This window comes from Eutrema salsugineum, unplaced genomic scaffold, assembly GCF_000478725.1.
Source record: "Eutrema salsugineum unplaced genomic scaffold, Eutsalg1_0 scaffold_10, whole genome shotgun sequence".
NCBI classification, from domain to species: Eukaryota; Viridiplantae; Streptophyta; class Magnoliopsida; order Brassicales; family Brassicaceae; genus Eutrema; species Eutrema salsugineum.
In genome coordinates this window covers 8,560,800-8,581,078 of record NW_006256908.1, presented here as the reverse complement: position 1 = coordinate 8,581,078, position 20,279 = coordinate 8,560,800, and the positions used below count along the sequence as shown (strand labels likewise).

Genomic DNA, 20,279 nt, shown 5'->3' with positions numbered 1-20,279 from the left:
AAATCTCAACTTTTTGTCGATTTCAATTTTAAACCAGCCATGTCTAGTAGTATTTGACAAACCGGAACGAACCGAGATTCAAACCGATTTCTAAACCCTATAAGGAACCTAGAAGCAGAACCTGAAAAGACATAGATCCATCCACCTACTTCCCGGATTTTTGATTGCTGTAGCTTCTGGAATTCCATTTTCAGCTCCAAAGATGTCAACTTTCAGCTCCAAATTATACTCCAATGGTGGTATCGCTTTGTTCCAGATTAACCAGAGCTCTTCTTTCACAAAGCATCGCAAATTCTCCGGAGCATTGCTTGCTACCAAGACAAAACGTATGTCGAATTCAGTTTTTGGTTCTTGCTTTTTACGCAATTTCTCAAATTTCAGAAGTGTGAATCTTTGAGTATATTATGTAGGATCCTCGAGGGTGCAGGTTGTATCCGCTGTTCAATTCCGACCTTGCATCGATATTCACAAGGTATGAATCAATTCACCGGTTTTGAAATCTGAATCCTTTTTATGGAACTCACTGCGTGATGGTAACTAGTTGGATCATATGGTTTTGAAGGGAAAAGTGAAACAAATAGTTGGATCCACACTTAGTGACTTGAAGGAAGATGGTTCAGTTCTCGTTACGAATTTCGAATCGGACAAATCTGCGGAAGAGTATGCAAAGATGTACAAAGAAGATGGGCTTACGGGTGGTCATGTGATAATGCTTGGAGCCGACCCTTTAAGCCAAGCTGCTGCTATCGGAGCACTACATGCTTATCCCGGTATGCCTTTGGGTGAATGTGAAAGGATTTTTATTCATACTGTTTGATTGAAATGTAAAGTTTTCATTTAATCCATGTGTCGTATATGATACAAGACGATGAATTCTAGGCGGTTTGCAAGTTGGAGGTGGAATCAACTCAGAGAATTGCTTGAGTTACATAGAGGAGGGAGCAAGCCATGTCATTGTCACTTCGGTATATAGTCATATCTAGGCTCTTTTGAGTTTGTTATCATAAGGACTTTTGCTAGTCGTAATCAAGCTTTATTGATATTTTCAGTATGTATTTAACAATGGAAAGATTGATCTTGAAAGACTCAAAGATCTTGTAAACATTGTTGGGAAACAAAGACTTATATTGGACCTTAGCTGCAGAAAAAAGGTGATTCTCTGACCGGTTTCATCTTATGTTTTAAATGTCTTTAAGTCTTCTGTCATGAAAAAGATCCGCGTTTACTTAAGAGGGTATTTTGCTGCTCAGGATGGAAGATACGCAATCGTTACTGATAGATGGCAGAAGTTCAGCGACGTCTTCCTCGATGAGAAATCATTGGAGTTTCTTGGAGGATTTGCAGATGAGTTTCTTGTGCACGGCGTAGATGTTGAAGGAAAGAAGTAAGCTTGTGCCTTCAGTGTCTTAAGAGTGGTTTCGTTTTGCATTGAATGAAATTACGGTATTAAGTCAGTATGTACTGATCCTTATATTTGTTCTCCCAAGGCTAGGGATCGATGAAGAGCTTGTTGCATTGCTTGGCAACTATTCTCCGGTGAGTAACACTGACACACATTTTCATAGTATCATTTAGGCGTTTTGTTTACATCAAGATGCTTTCGTTTGCATATGACTTCGATCTGATCTTTACTAATTTACGAGAATCAACAGAACTCAGCAAACTTGTGATGCTTTAGATGTTAATAAAACAGCGACCAAACCAGAATTGGATTGAATGTAGTGGTTATGCTTCATTGGAGAGACAGAGAGACTGGTTATTTCTCACATGTAATTTTTGACGTTGACAGATTCCAGTAACTTATGCTGGTGGCGTGACAGTGATGGATGATGTAGAGAGGATCAAAGAAGCAGGAAAGGGACGTGTGGATGTAACAGTGGGAAGTGCCTTGGACATATTTGGAGGAAATCTACCTTACAAAGACGTTGTCGCTTGGCATCACAAGCAAGAATCCTCCTCAACACTCCACTGACAATCCCCATTTTCGTCTTTGCTTTCTTTTATTTCTCCGACCTCGCAAGATTAAGCTTTTGTCAAGGGTCAACATTTTACTACTCTGACTCTATTTTTTTCCTTCCATTAATATTATTCAGATGATATAAGGATTCTCAAATGATTTTGACCAAAAAACTTATTCATAAGCAAAAACAATATAGGAAAATAGGTGTTGCTGTCTTCTTCTAAATCAAAGAAGAAAAAGCTGAGAGGAGTGAATTCGAAGAAATCTACAACTTTAAAACTGTAAAAAACATTGATGTTAAACATTGATGTTTTGGTAAAGAGTCTGCAAGGTGAAATCAAATCTATTATATTAAAACAGAAGCATATTTAGTACTTGCTTCCAAACACTCTTAATTTTTTTTAAGTGTTTAAAATAATTTTAATAATTATTTATATTTAATTTTGAAAATTAGTTATTAATTTAAATATTTTTAGAATTCTTTAAATATAGGTAATTTAGATTTGATTTGATTTGATTAAAAATTTATAATTAATTATATTTTTATAATCATAATTAATTTTAATACTATAAAAATATATCTAAACACAAAATCAATATTTTCACTTATTAAAAATATATTTATAAAAATAATTATATCTAAACTCAAAAACACAAATTATATTACAAAATTCGTTAAACAATAAAAAATATTCCCGTGCGGATGCACGGGGTTAGAATCTAGTGCATAAGTAAATCTATAGGATTGCGTAACACGTTATTTGAATTAGTACTTATAAATCATAGAATCACTAACATAAGATTTAAACATAAATTTTAAAATCAAGAAATTAAATAATTAATAACAATGGATTAAACGTGGATTTCTAAATCCATTAAAATCTTTGAATCAATAAACTATCATGCATATTTTTCCATGACAGGTAGTGTTGGTTTGGTTTTAAACTTTATATCTAGGTTTATCGCTTAAATCAATCACTAGATTTTAATCCCGATGTTTTATTTTTTATTTCTAATATAAGTTGTATTTATCTTTTTTGTTTAGATATAATTTGTTTTTGTTATTTATTTTGTCAAATAAAAAAATTGTTATCATATTTTAATTTTAAACAGTAAAATTTGTATATTAGTAGAATAAGAGTATACGTTAATTAAGTATACATTGATCTAATGTTAATTATAAACTTTGTTATTATGTGAATTTAAATTTACACATAAACAATCTTTATATCTATGAATTTGCTAATTCATCCGTTTAGTTGTCTAAAATCATTTTTAATATCCTACATGTTTTGACAAACTAACCCGTATAAGACTATAATTATAATTGTATAACCCTATAAATATTTACTAATATGGAATATTTGGATCAATTGATTATGAAAAAATATAATAAGATATTTATTTACTATTTGTGCTATTAAAAAAATGTGTATATATATATATATATAAACGGGCTAACCTGTTAGTTTAATTGTATCAAATCATATATATATATATATATATAACTCTAATCAGCTCGATCATATTATTGTATAATATAAATATTTATTAATTTCAAATATATGATATTTTAGACTGATTGTTTATGATAAAATACGATAAAATATTTATTAACTATGCATTTTTATAAAAATATTATTTAAATTTAAAATTTAAAATTAAATCTTTCCTGTATTTAAGAAATTCTAAAGTATTAAAATTATTATCTAAATTTTCGTAATAAAATTTAATTATAATTTTTTTGAATTTAAATTAAATTGAATGAAAATTTTTGTAACTAAATTTAATTAAATTTCTAATAATTTGAAATTTGAATTAAAGATAACCTAGATTTTAGAAAATCTAAAAATATCTAAATTAATAACTAATTTTCGAAAATTAAATATAAAAATAAAATAAAATATTATAAAAAAACTTTGGGAGTGTTTGGATGCAAGCATTAAATGTGCTTCTGTTTTAATAGAATAGATTTTTTTTATTTATCATTTTTAATAAACACTGACTGTCCTAAAGAAACCATCGGTGTTTATAACGTTAAGTTGTCTATTTAGGGCATATATTTGGCATACTTGAAAATAGAGTAATACATATGTTAATAAGCTTTTAATATTTTATATTTTCTTCTCAAGTTAAAAGACGTGATTTTATGAACGTTTTGAATTTAATTTGCATTAAAACTAAAGAGAAAAATTCTATCTATTTTTTAATTTCGAGTAAAAAATAGGATAGAAAAATAGTTGAAAACACTTGAGAGTGATAGAGCAAACGAGTGAATAATGAGAGAGCGAACGAGTGATGAGAGAGTGAAAGAGTGATGAGAGAGTGAAAGAGTGATGAGAAAGCGACGCAAAAGAGAGGGTACGAGCTCGAGAGAAGAGAACGAAAGAGCGTTCAGTAAATATGAAACATATTTTATGAAACATATTTTTTCTCGAAATTATTTTTTTGGTATTCGCAGTATGTCGTTTGCAATACTTCAATCTTTTATTCTTCTTCTTATAGCTATATTTGATTTGAATATTGTATTTCTAGGTTGATTCCAAATAGTAATTCGCAGATTATGGAATACTAGACCAACTATAGCTTTGTACCGAAAATACACAGGTTTTAGAGATATAAATTTGGATCGAAGTTTAAATAATTGGTGAACCTTCAATAAGTTCAGAATAGTACGAGTAATTAATGCCTAGAAAAAACCACAAACAAAAACATCAATAAAATATTTCATAAACATTCTGTAGATAATCAAAATATATATTTCATAAAGTATCAGCTCTTACAAATAAAAATACGTCTTTTCTTCCTTGCTTAGAATTTATTAAACACAAAATTATTTAGTTTTTATTCGTTTTTGTTTCTCTTCTTTCTTTTTACTTTTCTTTCTTTCCTACTCGATTTCTTTATCTTCTTCTTATTATTTTTGGCTTCGGTTTCGAATTTGTATTTTTTAATTTCAATGTTATGGCATTGCCAATTTCATTGGATGTTTTCCTTTACAAAAAAATTGACGTGCTGAAAATTTTTTTTGAAGAAATTTATGTTAAATCTAATAATCTTCATTACTCTCAATGATACAGCTACTAAGCTACCTAAAAAACAAAAATACTTGAAGAAATATGGTTTTATACATATAGGAAACTGAACTCTCAAAAATACTTAAACATCAATCATTCTTACATTCCAAAAAAAAAAACCATGATTGAAAAAAGAAAACATAAATACAAATATATCTTCCTTAACTATTTACAACGAAAACAAGAAAAAGTCTTAACTAAAAAGATTGGGGCCATAGATAAGTACAAAACGGTGGGGGCGCTTTAGCGTAGCCGTGTTTTTGAAAAAACGTTACTGAATTGCCACGTAAGCGCCAGCGACTTTTCAAAACACAACAACAGCTAAAAAAAACGGGTCCCACCAAAACTCAGACAAGACAACCAATCACACTACTAATCCTACTTTCCCCCTGGGACTTGAAACACTATATAACTGGACCCGCCAAATTTTACACTTGTCACGCCACGTCATCATCCACCCAACAAATCCGCTCTTCTTCCAGAAGCGAACCGGTTCATCCCTCCTAAACCGGGAACCACCGGTTCAACTTTTTCCGGTGGAAGCCGGCTCCTGATATCGTGTGCCCCACGCGACGACGACACGTCTTTGCAGCCGCCCCTGGTCCTGAAGATGGCTCTGAAACTCGCCAAAAAACCTGGTTTCTTGACCCGGTTTGCCTTCTCGGGTCGACCCGATTTTTGACGGCGCATCCGGCGGCTTCGTTCACTTTTGGATCTCACTCTACCGATGCAAGAGACATTAGGAGAAGAAGGCTCGAGCAGAGAAAGATCCGACTTTGTTCCTGACCCGACCCGTTTCAAGAAGACCCGGTTATTATTATGATCGATTCTTCCGCCGTTTCTCCGCTGCTTGGCCTCGTTGAAACACGTTTTCTGCGGTTTAGGTAAACCGATGATCGACGCCTTTGGTTTCAGCAAGAACCGTTGAGAGCTTGGATTTGAGTTTGGATTTGAATTGATATTCGCTGATGAGTTTCCTCCTCTATGTGAGTCTTTGCGGTCGAAGAAGGCGTTGTCGCTGAGCCACTCGAGCTGATCATCTTTTGATAAGAAGTAAGATTCCGGCGGGAAATCACTCGGGCTCACGGCGGAGTTATTGTAAGGTAAGGTGGTCTGATCGTCGTCGAGTGTTGACTCGGATGCGATCTTTCGGTCTGAGCAACCGGCGCATACTGAAGAAACAAAGCCTTCGAGATCGACTTGAGGCATGGAGCTTGTTGTAAAGAGAGAGAGAGAAACTGATATTTTTCGTGAGAGAAAATAAGAGATGAGAGATGGGCATTTTATATTTACCGAAAAAACACAAATGATCTTCTTCAGATTTTTATTTTATTTTTGGTCTTGTTTTTAAATTATGTTTTTTTCTGATCGATAAACCCGGGACGGATTGTCGACGAAAGAAAACAGCAATTAAAAAAAACAGAATTAAGCAACGACAAGACAACTATTTGTAGATCCTACATAATACATTTTTTTCCATAGGTAATTTAGTATGATTTAACTTGCAAATAGCACCGTCAAATCAGTGACAAGGTTAAGGGTTTTTTTATTCCTGATATTATCCACGGCTGTCGATTTAATAGATTCAGGTCAAAATGTAAAAGAAGCCGGTTTAAAACATTGCTAACGGTTTTTATAAAAAAAAGTTCCGTCGTTATACGTATTAATGACGATAAATTGATCATTAGTTTTGGCTTAAGGTGTGTGTATACATATACATAATACATGCATAAGCCAAGCCAGCATTATAAAGATTCGTTCTTTTCAAGGGGTTGGATCCAGTTACCTGACGGCTCATATGATATAATATATCCTTTTTATTTTTATTTTTATCATAATGAATTGAAACGACACTACAAGAAAACAATCGTTTTCCAACGGTCCATTACGACAATTTTTAAATCGTCGCAAATTTACAACGATTTTACGACGATCTTACATCTAATTTAAAAACCGTCGTAAAACCGTCGTATATAAAAATCGTCGTAAACTCGACGTACAATTTACGACGAATTACGACGATTATACATCAATAACGAGAGATTTGCTAGTAAATGTAAAACCGTCGTAAATTCGTCGCAAAATTACGACAAAAATACGACGACTACATTTCGATGTACATATTACGACGATTGTACGTCGAAAAAGGAGTTAGGTGAAAAACATTTAAAACATGTTTACCTAACAATTGTAGATGAAAAATTTTATCGCAAAATCGTCGTAAACTCGTCGTAATATTATTGTTGAATGTAAAACCGTCGTAAAAAGTCGTCGTAAAAGCGTTGTAAAGCCCGAAATTTTCCTATAAATAGATCTTCATTCCTTCATTCAATCACAACACATCATCATTCAAACATAAGAGCATCTTCATCTTGGAGACCCATTGTAGGTCTCTTAAATTTTAGTATAGTGTTGTAAATCTTTATATATTGGGTTGTCCATTGCTGAAAACCCGAATTAAGAGTTATATTACTTTGAATCAAAGAAGTAATAATATTATAAGGTTAATTTACTTCATTCACGTGGCTAGATGTGACACAAGAGACCACCTCCTTTATTGTCTAATCAATAAAAAGAGATATTATTTTGAGTTTATTTTCAAGATGTCTATATACGAGCTAAGAAGTTGGATGTATATGCGTAAAGATTCAGATGGGGCGTTGACAGAAGAGTTCAAGAACGGGTTAGAAATATTTATGTATCAGGCTACAAATATGGAGAGAACGAAAGATAGTGGGAAGATGTTTTGTCCTTGTTTGAAATGCAAGAACACGAGGTATACACTAACCAAAACCGTGTGGACGCATTTATTAAATAGAGGGTTTATGCCGCAATATTTTGTTTGGTATCTACATGGAGAAGGATATGGCAGTAATACTCATGGGAATGCTGGTGGTAATAGTAATTATCAAAGTCGTATTGATATTGATGAATCGAATTATGGTCATCAGCCTAATCAATAACAATATGACCAAAGTGTAGATCATGATAGGATGCACGAAATGGTGACTGATGCATTTCATGAAACGCATACGGTAATGCTGTTGAGGAACCTAATGTAGATGCCAAACGATTTGATGATCTGTTAGACAATGCTAATCAGCCAATCTACGAAGGATGTAGAGAAGGCTTGTCTAAATTATCGTTGGCAGCTAGGATGATGTCAATTAAAACAGATCATAAGGCTGAGGTTTGCATGGATGATTGGGCCGATCTTCTGAAGGAGTATCTACCGGAGGATAACTTGGCAGCGGGAACATACTACGAAATTCAGAAGTTGATTTTTAGTCTTGGTCTACCTTCTGAGATTATAGATGTATGTGTTGACAATTGTATGATTTTTTGGAAAGACGATGATCAGCTGGAGGAATGTCGATTTTGTCATAAACCAAGATACAGGCCTCAAACTGGTGGGCGTAAAAGGATACCGTACCAACGTATGTGGTATCTCCCTATAACTGATAGGTTAAAACGGCTTTATCAATCTGAAAGGACAGCTGCATCAATGAGATGGCATGCGGAACATACACAAGTAGATGGAGAAGTTGTTAATCCATCAGATGCAAAGGCATGGAAATACTTCAATATGGTATACCCAGATTTTGCTAAGTTCAAACGGAATATCTATCTTGGTCTGTGCACTGATGGTTTTAGTCCATTTGGTATGTCTGGTAGACAATATTCATTATGGCCAGTAATCCTAACTCCTTATAACCTTCCTCCAGATTTGTGCATGCAAAGGGAATTTCTTTTCCTAAGTATTTTGGTTCCAGGTCCAAATCATCCGAAGCGAGCTCTCGATGTATTTCTTCAGCCACTCATACATGAGTTGAATCAGTTATGGTATACTGGCGTTCGTACATATGACTGTTCTACGAGGAAAAATTTTAGTATGCGGGCTGTGCTTATGTGGACAATAAGCGATTTCCCCGCTTACGGTATGCTATCAAGATGGACTACACATGGGAGGCTATCTTGTCCTTATTGTCTTCATCGAACTGATGCGTTTCAGCTAAAACATGGTAGAAAAACTTGTTAGTTTGATTGTCACCGGAGGTTTTTACCGGATAACCATCCATATCGGAGGAACAAGAGGTTATTTTTGAAGAACAAAAGTGTACGTGTCCCTCCACCCGTTAATTTAACAGGAGCTGATATACAGGCGCAAATAGATCATTGGAGGGCAGAAGAAACAGTAATTCGTGGGGGAAACTGGCACACTCCTGCAAATATGCCTGAAAGTTATGGAGTTCATCATAATTGGCACAAGAAAAGTATCTTCTGGCAACTACCTTATTGGAAAGATCATCTGCTCAGACACAATCTTGATGTCATGCACATTGAAAAAAACTTTTTTGATAACATCATGCATACAGTTATGAACGTAGCGGGAAGAACAAAAGACAATGGTAAATCAAGATTGGATTTGCCTGATTTATGCAACAGAAGTGAGTTGCATCTACTGAGAAACGGGAAAGCACCAGTTCCTGTATTTCGGTTGAGTGCAGATCAAAAGTCAGCATTGTTCAGATGGGTTTCTTCTGACGTTAAATTTCCTGATGGGTATGTCTCTAATCTTTCCAAATCTGTTGAGAAGGGGATAAAGTTTGCTGGGATGAAAAGCCATGACTGCCATGTCTTTATGCAACGATTATTTCCATTTGCATTTGCTGAACTCTTGCCCAAAAACGTCCATGAAGCTATTGGAGGCATTGGTGCTTTTTTTCGGGATCTTAGTACACGAACATTATCAGTTGATGTAATATCACAACTGGCATTGAATATTCCAATCTTGTTGTGCAATTTAGAAAAGATCTTCCCACCATCATTTTTTGATGTTATGGAACATCTTCCTGTTCATCTCCCATACGAAGCAGAGCTCGGTGGACCCGTTCAGTACAGGTGGATGTATCCGTTCGAGCGTTTCATGAAGCATCTTAAAGGTAAAGCCAAAAACCTAGCTAAAGTGGAAGGCTCAATTGTGGCGGGAAGCTTAACGCAAGAGACTTCACACTTCACTTCATACTATTTTGCACCGAAAGTACGAACACGCAAAAGAGCTACTCGTCGATATGATGATGGAGGAGTTGGCCATACTTATGCCGTTGAAGGTGTACCTGACATATTCTCGCCGATCGGACGTCTTAGTGGAAAACTAAAAGATGTTTGGTGGTCCAATGAAAAAGATTATCACAGTGCACATACGTATATCCTATTAAATTGTGAAGAGTTGTCATCGTATGAAAGGTACCTTTTTAATTAATAATATCTTTATATGAGTTGTCAGTATTAATAACTATTTGTTGTTTTTCTCAGCACATTTGTTGATGAGGTTAAAGAATGCATATCTGGGGTTTCTGAAACTGAAATCAATGATTGTAAAGATCAACACTATGCCCAGTGGTTAAAAGGGCAAGTACGTATAAAACTTTAATTAAAAGAGTACTACTTTAATTTGCTATATATCGAAATCAAGAAATCAAAGCAGAATTTTTTTCTTATTAGGTGGACCCGAATGATCCGGATGAATTTCCAACATGGTTCCATAAGTTACTACTAGGTCCGATGGCAAAAATAACTACAGCCTCAATGTATTTCACTCGGGGCTATGTTTTTCACACATACCGACACGGTGTAAAAGCGGGCGACAACAAACTATGGAGTTTGTGTGAGGGGTGAAATCGATTTTTATGGAGTTGTGCAAGAAATAATTGAAGTAGAGTATCCTGCATTGTTAAAGCTGAAAACTGTTCTCTTCAAATGTGATTGATTTGATCCAACTGTTGGACGAGGGGTACGTCTAAACAAGTTTGGAGTTGTTGACGTGAACAAATCACGACGGTACAACAGGTTTGAGCCATTTATATTAGCTTCTCAAGCAGAACAGGTAACGTTTCTGCCATACCCTCGAGTTTGATCAACATGAATTTCATGGTTAGCTGTAGTTAAAGTGGCTCCGAGGGGCAAGATTGTAGGGGTTGAGGATGTTCCACTTCAACAGGACACTTGCGTAGATCTATCTGAACCAGATGTTGATGAGGAGATTTTCTTAATAGAACCTCGGAACAGGCAACTTGAAGATCTTCCCGATGATACAAAAGAAGAAGGTGATGATGAGTTTGCTGAAACCGATGATGACAATTTTTCGGAAGAAGACGGTGATAGTGATGAAGTAATAGAGGAAGATGAATCTGATTAAGTTTCATGCATTGTATTTAGTGAATGTTTGTTATTATGTAATTTGTAACTTTGTTTGTTTGAATTTTTTAAAAACCATAAATTCGATTTAACGACGGTTTTACGACGGTTTTTCTGAACCCTAAACCCTAAGTCTAGGTTTTTAACCCTGAATGAATAGGGTTTCAACATTACGACGTCTTTACGACGAACCATCGTAAAATCGTTGTAAAGTTACGACGGTTTTACGACGAATACACTATTTTGAAATCGAAGAATTTGAATCTTGAAACCGTCGTAATGTTGAAATCCAAGAATTTGAATCTTTTATATCTTATTGGTTGTAAGGTATTTCACAATTGTTTTTGATTGGTTATCTTATTTTATATGAAATGCTATCAATCTGATCAAAATCAAAAATTTGAAAAAAAAATATACATATTTACAAGTTCATGCATGTTTTCCAAAATGTTAAGTGAAAGGTTATATATTAGATTACGGAATTTCATTTTTTACTATCTCATGTCATAAATCCATCATACATGCAAAATTGTAAACTTTTTATTATATGTTAGAATACAATAACCTTTGCATTGTTATTTATGCAATACCCCATTTATAAGATTTAGGGTTTACTCAATTTTTTAAAAAACATTGTAAAACCGTCGTAATATAATCGTCAATTTACGACGGTTTTACGACGATTATACCCAAAACCGTTGTAAAACCATCGTACCGTTTGCACTGAATAGGCTCTTGATCCGAGGTACGAGGTTATAAATGTTTAGACGTTACGACGATTTTACGACGGTTTTGGGTTTAATCGTCGTAAAACCGTCGTAAAGTTACGATGATTTTACGACGATCACATCACGACACGTGTCGTATCATGCAGTGGACCGACTGTTATACAACCAAATCGTCGTAAAACCGTCGTAACTTTACGACGATCACAAAATCTATATAAGGGACGCGAGTTTTTCCCTTTCATCGCTCATTCCTCTCTTCCCCCTCTCTCTCTATAAATCTCTCTCTCTCTAAAAAAATTAATCTCTCCCTCACTCCCTACTCTCCCGACCAATTAATTGTAAGTTTTTTTTTTAAATAATTTCATTACATATTATTTTAGATTTAGGTTCGAAATTTAGATTTAGGTTCGGAATTTAAATTTACGTTTCGGAATTTAGATAAGCCCGAATTTTGTAAATTTTAATAAATATTTGAAAAATTAGTAACAAATTTTTTAAAATTTTGTAGATTCTGTCTCGATGGCTCCTCGGGCTAAGAGATTTCACTACCGACAGCTCGTCGATTCTGACGGTACGGCCCCGTCTACCTCGGCGACCGGATTAGCCATCCCGGAGTCCTCGGGAACACAACGGACGGTTTCCTAACCAGTCGTTGTTCCGCAGCCGGCACCGCCTCCACCACCACCAGCCGAACCAGCGGCTCCCGCACAGGCCGAGCCTGAGGCTGATCCGATCCCGCCTGTACCGTATGCCCAGTTTATGGTACAGGATCTTCTGGCGCAACCCGGTCGTGGGATCATAAACGAACTCGACCCGGATCGAGCCTCCGGCACCTTTTGGTACGTTATTTTTTGCCTATAATATTTTTAAATTAATTAATATTTATTCTTATATATTTGATATTAATTAACTTTTGCTCTTTCCATATTTGATTAGGTTTACGACCGTTTGTCGGTCGTAACGTTGCGGATATCATCAAGTGGTTTTTCGTACAACTCCATACCAGCTGGAAGAAGCTGGATCAAGCCACACTTGACACTTGGTTCAAGTGTTTTGCGGTAAGTAATTTACCATTTCCTTTAATTTTAATTTTAAATTTTAACTTTTTACAATAATTACTAACTTCTTTTTTTTCCTAGCAAACCTGGCATTGGAAAACATCCGCACACAGACGTGTGGAGACTGCCTTCAAGGAGAAGATGTTCCGATCTCTCGGGGTTGGGAAACATCCGCACACGGACGTCATCCACTAGGACGCAACCGCCGGTGCAGACGGACGAGGAGATGTTCCGATCTCTCGGAGTTGAGCCTCCTAGAGCCGGAGATCAGGCGCCGGCGGATGCATCAAACCGAAGACCCGGCAAGAAACACGTCCAAGACGATGGGGAGGAGGCCGGTGACGGGATCGACAGGATCGATTTAGATTTAGATTTAGATCTGTAGGGTTTTTTTGTAAATTACAATTAATTTTAATTTCAAATTTTCATAAATTGTAAATTGTAAATTATTATTTTTTATTTAAATTTTAATTTGATTTTTTTTTTTTAATTTTCAATTATATTAAACGTCGTATAATCGTCGTAATAGATTTATTCAAATCGTCGTACATTCGTCGTAAATATTACGACGAATTTACGACTACAATGTACGACGACAAATACGACGATTATACATCCGAGAATTACGACGATTTTATGACGAAATGAAGAAATACTTTACGATTGATTTACGACGATTTATGCGTCGTACATTTTACGACGATCTTACGTCGATCATTAACAACCACTTAACGACGGTCTAGGCGAATACCAAGTCGACGCAATTCGATGTAAACTCGTCGTAAACTGTACGACGCATTTACGACGATTTTGTTTCCCTCGACGTTACGACGAAACAAAACCGTCGTATATTATACGACGATTTTACGACGATTTATCTATTACGACGATGACTTTACGATGATTTCGAAATCGTCGGTAGTCCGTCGTAATGGCCCTATTACGACGAATTAACGACCATTTCGACCGTTGTAAAATGATGTTTTTCTTGTAATGTGAGACCAAATCATTTGGAAGCTTCCTTATCAATTCCTTATTTTCAGATATGCAATATTAATATCAACGTATATAAATTTAATTTTAAAACTAATGTCAAAAAGAAGAAGCAGAAATGTAACCAATTGAACCTCACTTGTTGTAAGACTTTCAGTTTTAATGAAAGGTTGTTCAGAAAAAGAAAAAAAAAAGTAACCAATTGACATGTATTGACCTACACTGTTATAATATGGGAAACTTTTGGACAGAGATATTAATAAGATATATAATTTCAGACTTAAAATCAGTAGACAAAAGGCCTCCGAGTTGGTATCTCTTTTAGATACAACGTACCAAAATGTGTATGTGTCTATAAGAATCCTGTATTTTCGTTTTCCATAACATTCAGGCAACCTACAATAATATATATCAATATATATCAATACATAAAACTGAATTGATGCAATCGAACATTTTAACTTATTCTGTGCATTCCGACATATCACACACTTCAGGGGTCCTATTGTATACACTTCGACTTACTTTAACATTTCCTTCTCTTGATTAATATCTAGCGTAAGAAGAAATAATACTCTAATTTTGTTAAAGAGAATTTAGTGATCAAGTTTTCAACTCCCAACCTCTAATAAGAGCGGTGGAAGAAGAAACATTAAAACTATTCTTTGAAGTTGAAAATATTACTGTTTTGTTGAAATAAAAAAATATAGTTTAATGCGATAGATTCCTAGATGATCAGTTTCTATGTTAACTTTACCATCTTCAGCCTCGGTTTTGGAAAATGAAATACCCACCAACGAATTAACTTGTGAATTAATTAGTTTTATATCGCATCATTTGATACTAAAGTGAGAAGCCCAAAATACAGACTTATTTATCTGGCTTTACGAAACTTTTGATGATACAATTATATACGCTAACTACTGTATTCTTAGGTGTTGATTGGTTCATCCGCTATCACTTGCAAACGCAGTGTTTGCTGTTGGTAGCAATTAATGGCATTTTATCACAATCATAAAAATCACTGCAAACTGCTTCGTATCGTTTTATACCGCTAAAATCCAAAAGCTACTTCCCGCCAGCGTTTGCGGTTGCGGGCGGTAGCGGTTAGGTAAAAAAATAAAAATAAATAAATTCACGCTAAAAAAAAAATCACATTAAAAAAAATTATAAAACAAATATAAATAAATTCTAACCTCTCACTTTTTCTATCAAGTTATAGTCTATAATCATGACTTTCCATATCAGTTGAAGAAAATTAAGATATAAGCATTAGTGCCATAATATTTTAGTTTAATTTATTTATATTAATTGTTCTGTTTTCACATTTAAATTTAAAGTAAGAAATTATAAATATGTATCTTATTAATTACAAAATTAACTTGTTATAATTCTTTTTTTTTTCTTCAAAAAGTTACATGATCAAACGAGATGACATGTGCGTTATTTCAACGGATCACTGTGGAAAAACAAAGTCAAGATAAATATCCTAAATTTTTTTGTGCACTCCAAAAAGAACGTATTTTGAAGAATACTAATGAGCAATTTGGAGTTGGTTTGAGTTGGGATCGTGTAAAAAATCGATTATATCAATTGAAGAAATTTTACATCATGCATAAGAAAAATTCAGAAGATCCACGTATTGGAGCAAATTTTTTTCAGTCTATTACATTACTAGACACAACTTTGGGTGATGTTCTCAATAATTAAAATAAAATATATTATAATAAAATTTCTTAATTTTTATAATAATTATTTAATAATTATTTATAATTTATTAATTATTTTAAACTATTGATTTTTATATTAATGATGATAATATAGTTTTTCTGTTTGTTTTATAATTATATATGATGTTCGCTAAAACAATCAAAATTATTTGTCAATCAAAATTGTCTCACAACGCCTTAAAAAATTTAACCAGTCATGTAAACTGTTAAATAACGCTCAAAACCGCAATCGTCCGCTTCCGCAAATTCCCGCACTCGCAACCACAACTGTTACGTTTAAACCAGTCAAGCCTTTATTGTTTTTATAGTTTCCATCCTCGTGTTAGCTTTTTTTATAAGGTTTTATTTCCATTTTTTTCCGGAGTACTAGTCAAAGTTTGACGAATAGTTTTCCTTTCCTATGAAGTATGAACATAACTACATGTGTTTCCCCTTTTATTAATTAAATACAAGTCAGCAATGTTTTTTTAGCTGTCGACAATTTAATTGTGTCGAATCTTTTTGGAAGGAATGAAGATATTTAGTGCTATAAAGAGTAACCTTGAATATTCAGAAAGGAATATATTTTCATTTTCTTGTCAATATTTCTGCCCATTTTTATATAAAGACATTTATTTTAGGATTGGGTATATGTAGACGTTTAGGGGCTGATTCGATCGAGTCATTGACTAATCTTACTTAATATGTGATGAGAATGTAAGATAAGCGTCAAAGGCTTTGAAAATTGTTGTGCAGTCAAATGTCCAACCTTATGGACTAATTAAAAATACATAAATAAATTAAAATATAATAATAAAACGAGTATGAGCTCCATTCTACTAAAATGTTTTTTTTTTCAACACAAAATAGTTTCTAGAAGCCTACAAAAAAATATATATTAATGGTTTCTAGAATCTCTCTTGGCCTTCACCAAGAACAAGAAAAATTAAAACCAGGTGGAAAGTAATTGTCTTTTCTCACAAAAGGACATTTGGGTTAATCAGACATGAATCTACGAGAAGATGGCAAACCGTTTGGACCTTAATTAATTAGGTATTCGATTAATCAGCTAGACACGGTTCAACTAGTCATTTATTTAGTTAGTCAGATTAACGATTAATGAAGCATACATTCACGTCGCTGTTTCGACTAGTTACTTAAACAATTACGCAATTATTTCTATGTTCGATTAGTTACTACTTACTAGTTACAAGATTGTTATTTGTTAAGCTAGCTGTTATCGGCTAGACATTCAGTTTTCTATTAATAATTTAAAAATTACAAAACCATATTAAAATCCAAAAAACATGAATATTTATCTCGGGTATCTACCATGCATGTGATTACGAGGTGAAACGTACTAGAAACTTAGAAGAAGAAAAAAAGAGAAGAATACTTCGAATTTTCTAGTTTTTGCCTTACTTCAAATTTTCTAGTAAAATCGTAATTTTAGTCACAGTAGAGCTGTGTGCACACTCCATAATTTCTAGAAGGTAATTATTTATTGCTTGTCTAGTTGTTTTCAACATTAATATATGACATATTAATTTGACTATTTATACACTAATTTTCAAAATATGTACGAATATGATTTCAACTGTCTACGTGTTCAGACAGTTCAGGTGTACCTGTCTAAGTTCAAAAACATTTAGCGTTTGAATTGAACGTCCAATTAAAACTTAAATAAATTTAGAAGGTATAAAGCACAAATAATATATTATAAATGTAAAATGATCTAATAATCTAAATAATAATGAAGTAAATGATCTACAAAACCCTTTTCACTATCTCTGTCTCATGCAATAACTAATTAACGTGACAAAGGTTGTAACTCATCGTCATTCATTTTTTGGTAAAATATTTATTGACAATTTTTTCGTAGCCAGTTAGTCCGTAAAAGTTACGAAAGTATTTAGTCACAATTCCGTCAATGGTAGTGATATATATTAACAAATCTACGCTATCAAATTTGATAAACTTAGAAATCATGAATATTCATCAAACACGAAGATCATATGGTCACACTCACACCCAATGAACATGCAGAGCCGGTTCAAGTGGATAAGGCAAGAGTGTGATATCATATACCCCACATATACATTACCGTTTTATGATACATGATATAAAAGATAAATGACTCAATCGCGTAAGAAAAAATTATATATATATCAATGACCGTCTTTCGAAAAAATATAAAGAAACTTACGAAAAGTCCAAAGTACTTTATTAAACTAATCGACCATGGCACCATTTTTGGGTACTATAACTTCAGAATTTGCTGGGCCGGGCCTGTGAAGACTGAAGAAAGAAGATGCATTGATTTGGTGGTAGGATTGTTTATCCCACGTTTGCTTTCCGTATCCAAAATTGATGTAGGATGTTATAAAAACCAAAACAAAACAAAACGTGTGGCCATGATCTAATGAGACAGTCTGAAATGTCGTATATTTTGCATGCGTCAACGTAGTCGAGGTTGGCATATTGAAAAATAAGGCAAATGGGGTTATCTAAATAACAGTGTTTCAGACTTTAATGTATAGACAAAAATTGTTGGTATTTGATGACTGAAAACATGACAGAGATGGATTTCTCTTCCTTCCTCCCTCCCACCAAAAACCGGTCAGTAATATGTCGAAATTAATTAGCATCTAGCTAGAATACGCTCTTGCCGTTTTTTTTCTCGGAATTTCCATTACAATTAACGTTTTGTTGCTGCCATTAATAATTATCGCGTCTAATCTTAGTGGTTCATAAGTTCGTAAAGTGAAAATTCCAATTTATTACCCGGTTATTTTTATTTCTTCTTTTGAAAAGTCACTAAATAGTATTATTTTGTATTCATTGAACCATCACTTGTCATATGAATATGATTTGATTGATTATATGCTTTTTGCAGCCATGCACGTTTACAATGAAAGAATAAAAAGATGATGTACACTTGTCCTTGAATTATAGGATACATTCCCCCACCAAATTAACATACATTCAGTATCATTCATGGACCACTGTCAAGAATGGCGCATCTTATTTGGAATGGTACATCAAAATTATCAGAATTATGAATGGACCAACACTAACATATTATATAACGACATGGATGTTTTTACTAATACCAAATTATTTTAAGTGGAAACCTATGATTCATGATTTTATACCGAAGATCATTAACACCAAACATATATAACTAATCTAGAGATATGTTGAATTCGGTCTTAAATAAACGAGGTCTAAAAATAAATAATTTAAGAGAATCATCATTTCGAAAATGTTGGTTAAGAATCCACATCGAACTTGTGAAGAAACCAGTATTAGTATATAAATGATAATTTTTTTTTACTAATTACCAATTAGTTTTAATCTATAATTTTTCATAGCATTTTTTTTAAAGCTTCCGTTGCATAAATTTGAGGGGCTGACCGTTACTACGACGGCTCGATGCCTTTGACTCCAACTCACTCTATCATTGATTATTCACTGAAAATGTCATATATATGGTTCAAACGCCGTCGCAATATATTTTCAAAACTCAAATTACGAATAAAATATCGAAGGTATAAATCGATACACTTTTTCCTACAACTCCTTCATAGTTGTTTTACCCATTTTCAAGTCATATATAATCAACACATACTAAACGAGCGGTAAATGGCTTTGTTTTTTATATATATCCAATTGAAATAATTGTATGTGATTAGCCGATTTTTATCTTGACAACTACTTTTTTTTTACAAAATTGAACATTTTAAATAGTTGTAGTCGTTTCTTTGTAAGTAAGAAATTATGATGGAGTTATTATATTCAAAGACTGATTGGCCATATATGAAGACAACTAGTTGAGAGGGCAAAGATGTATTCAAAGAAAGAGGCGAAACTAAAATAGATTTATAAAACATATCGGAAGTGGAGATACAATTAGCGTCAAAGTCGGAGAAGAAGCCAATAAATGTTGGAATGTAATCTCAAACGCGATTCATGTAAAGGAAAACACCATAGCCACAGACTTTTAAGTAAATCACTCGAGTTTAATGGGGCCACTAGAAAATTTTCGAGAAACTCTAAACCTTTGACAATGGACAAAGTCAAAAGTCAAGTGGCTATGGTGTTTTACCTTTAACACTTTCTTCCACTTGTCTCCACCTCATAACATTTTCTCGATTCATACCATCCTTGTTTTACCTTTCTTGCGCCTCCTACATTTACTTTCCATGCCAGTTTCCACTACACTTTCAGATTTCTAGTCGAATGAAAGAGAAAATACATATATTGTTATCGTATATGCTAGTAAGATGAATATTGTTATATATAATCAGCATATGTACTTAGTATGTATTGTCCAAAGTTAAAGCCTTGGTTCGTTCTCTTATATATCTTCTAGTTTACATGTTAAATAATAGCGTTTATTTTCTTATTAAAATGTAAAGTTATACTATTTTTATTAATCATCTCGTAGAAATTTTAAACGCAACATAAGTACCTACATGCGGGCAAAACAATATTTCATTTAAAATGTAAAACTATACTTAGATAGTAAAATTTTCAAACAAAAATATTAACAT

General features: G+C 33.5%; 2 protein-coding genes across 2 annotated transcripts; one reads left to right on the top strand and one right to left on the bottom strand.

The window, feature by feature from the left end:
* The first annotated feature begins 31 nt into the window (after nucleotides 1–31).
* LOC18027656 (1-(5-phosphoribosyl)-5-[(5-phosphoribosylamino)methylideneamino] imidazole-4-carboxamide isomerase, chloroplastic) lies at nucleotides 32–2,120 on the top strand. Its single transcript, XM_006410732.2, has 8 exons — nucleotides 32–326; nucleotides 411–472; nucleotides 563–770; nucleotides 880–965; nucleotides 1,050–1,151; nucleotides 1,251–1,384; nucleotides 1,488–1,536; nucleotides 1,790–2,120. The coding sequence occupies exons 1-8, from the start codon at nucleotides 203–205 to the stop codon at nucleotides 1,970–1,972; spliced, it is 948 nt and encodes a 315-aa protein (XP_006410795.1). The 5' UTR covers nucleotides 32–202; the 3' UTR covers nucleotides 1,973–2,120.
* Nucleotides 2,121–5,064: 2,944 nt separating this feature from the next.
* On the bottom strand, nucleotides 5,065–6,320 carry LOC18027655. Its single transcript, XM_006410730.2, has one exon. It carries the CDS (start codon nucleotides 6,244–6,246, stop codon nucleotides 5,488–5,490), a length of 759 nt encoding a protein of 252 aa, XP_006410793.1. The 5' UTR covers nucleotides 6,247–6,320; the 3' UTR covers nucleotides 5,065–5,487.
* Nucleotides 6,321–20,279: the final 13,959 nt, after the last annotated feature.

Bases quoted from the DNA above. Each gene is read 5' to 3' on its own strand.
- LOC18027656 (XM_006410732.2), top strand. From the start codon at position 203: ATGTCAACTTTCAGCTCCAAATTATACTCCAATGGTGGTATCGCTTTG. The intron at 1,152-1,250 runs GTGATTCTCTGA...TTTGCTGCTCAG, and splicing joins ACCTTAGCTGCAGAAAAAAG to GATGGAAGATACGCAATCGT. The intron at 1,537-1,789 runs GTGAGTAACACT...TGACGTTGACAG, and splicing joins TGCTTGGCAACTATTCTCCG to ATTCCAGTAACTTATGCTGG.
- LOC18027655 (XM_006410730.2), bottom strand. From the start codon at position 6,246: ATGCCTCAAGTCGATCTCGAAGGCTTTGTTTCTTCAGTATGCGCCGGT.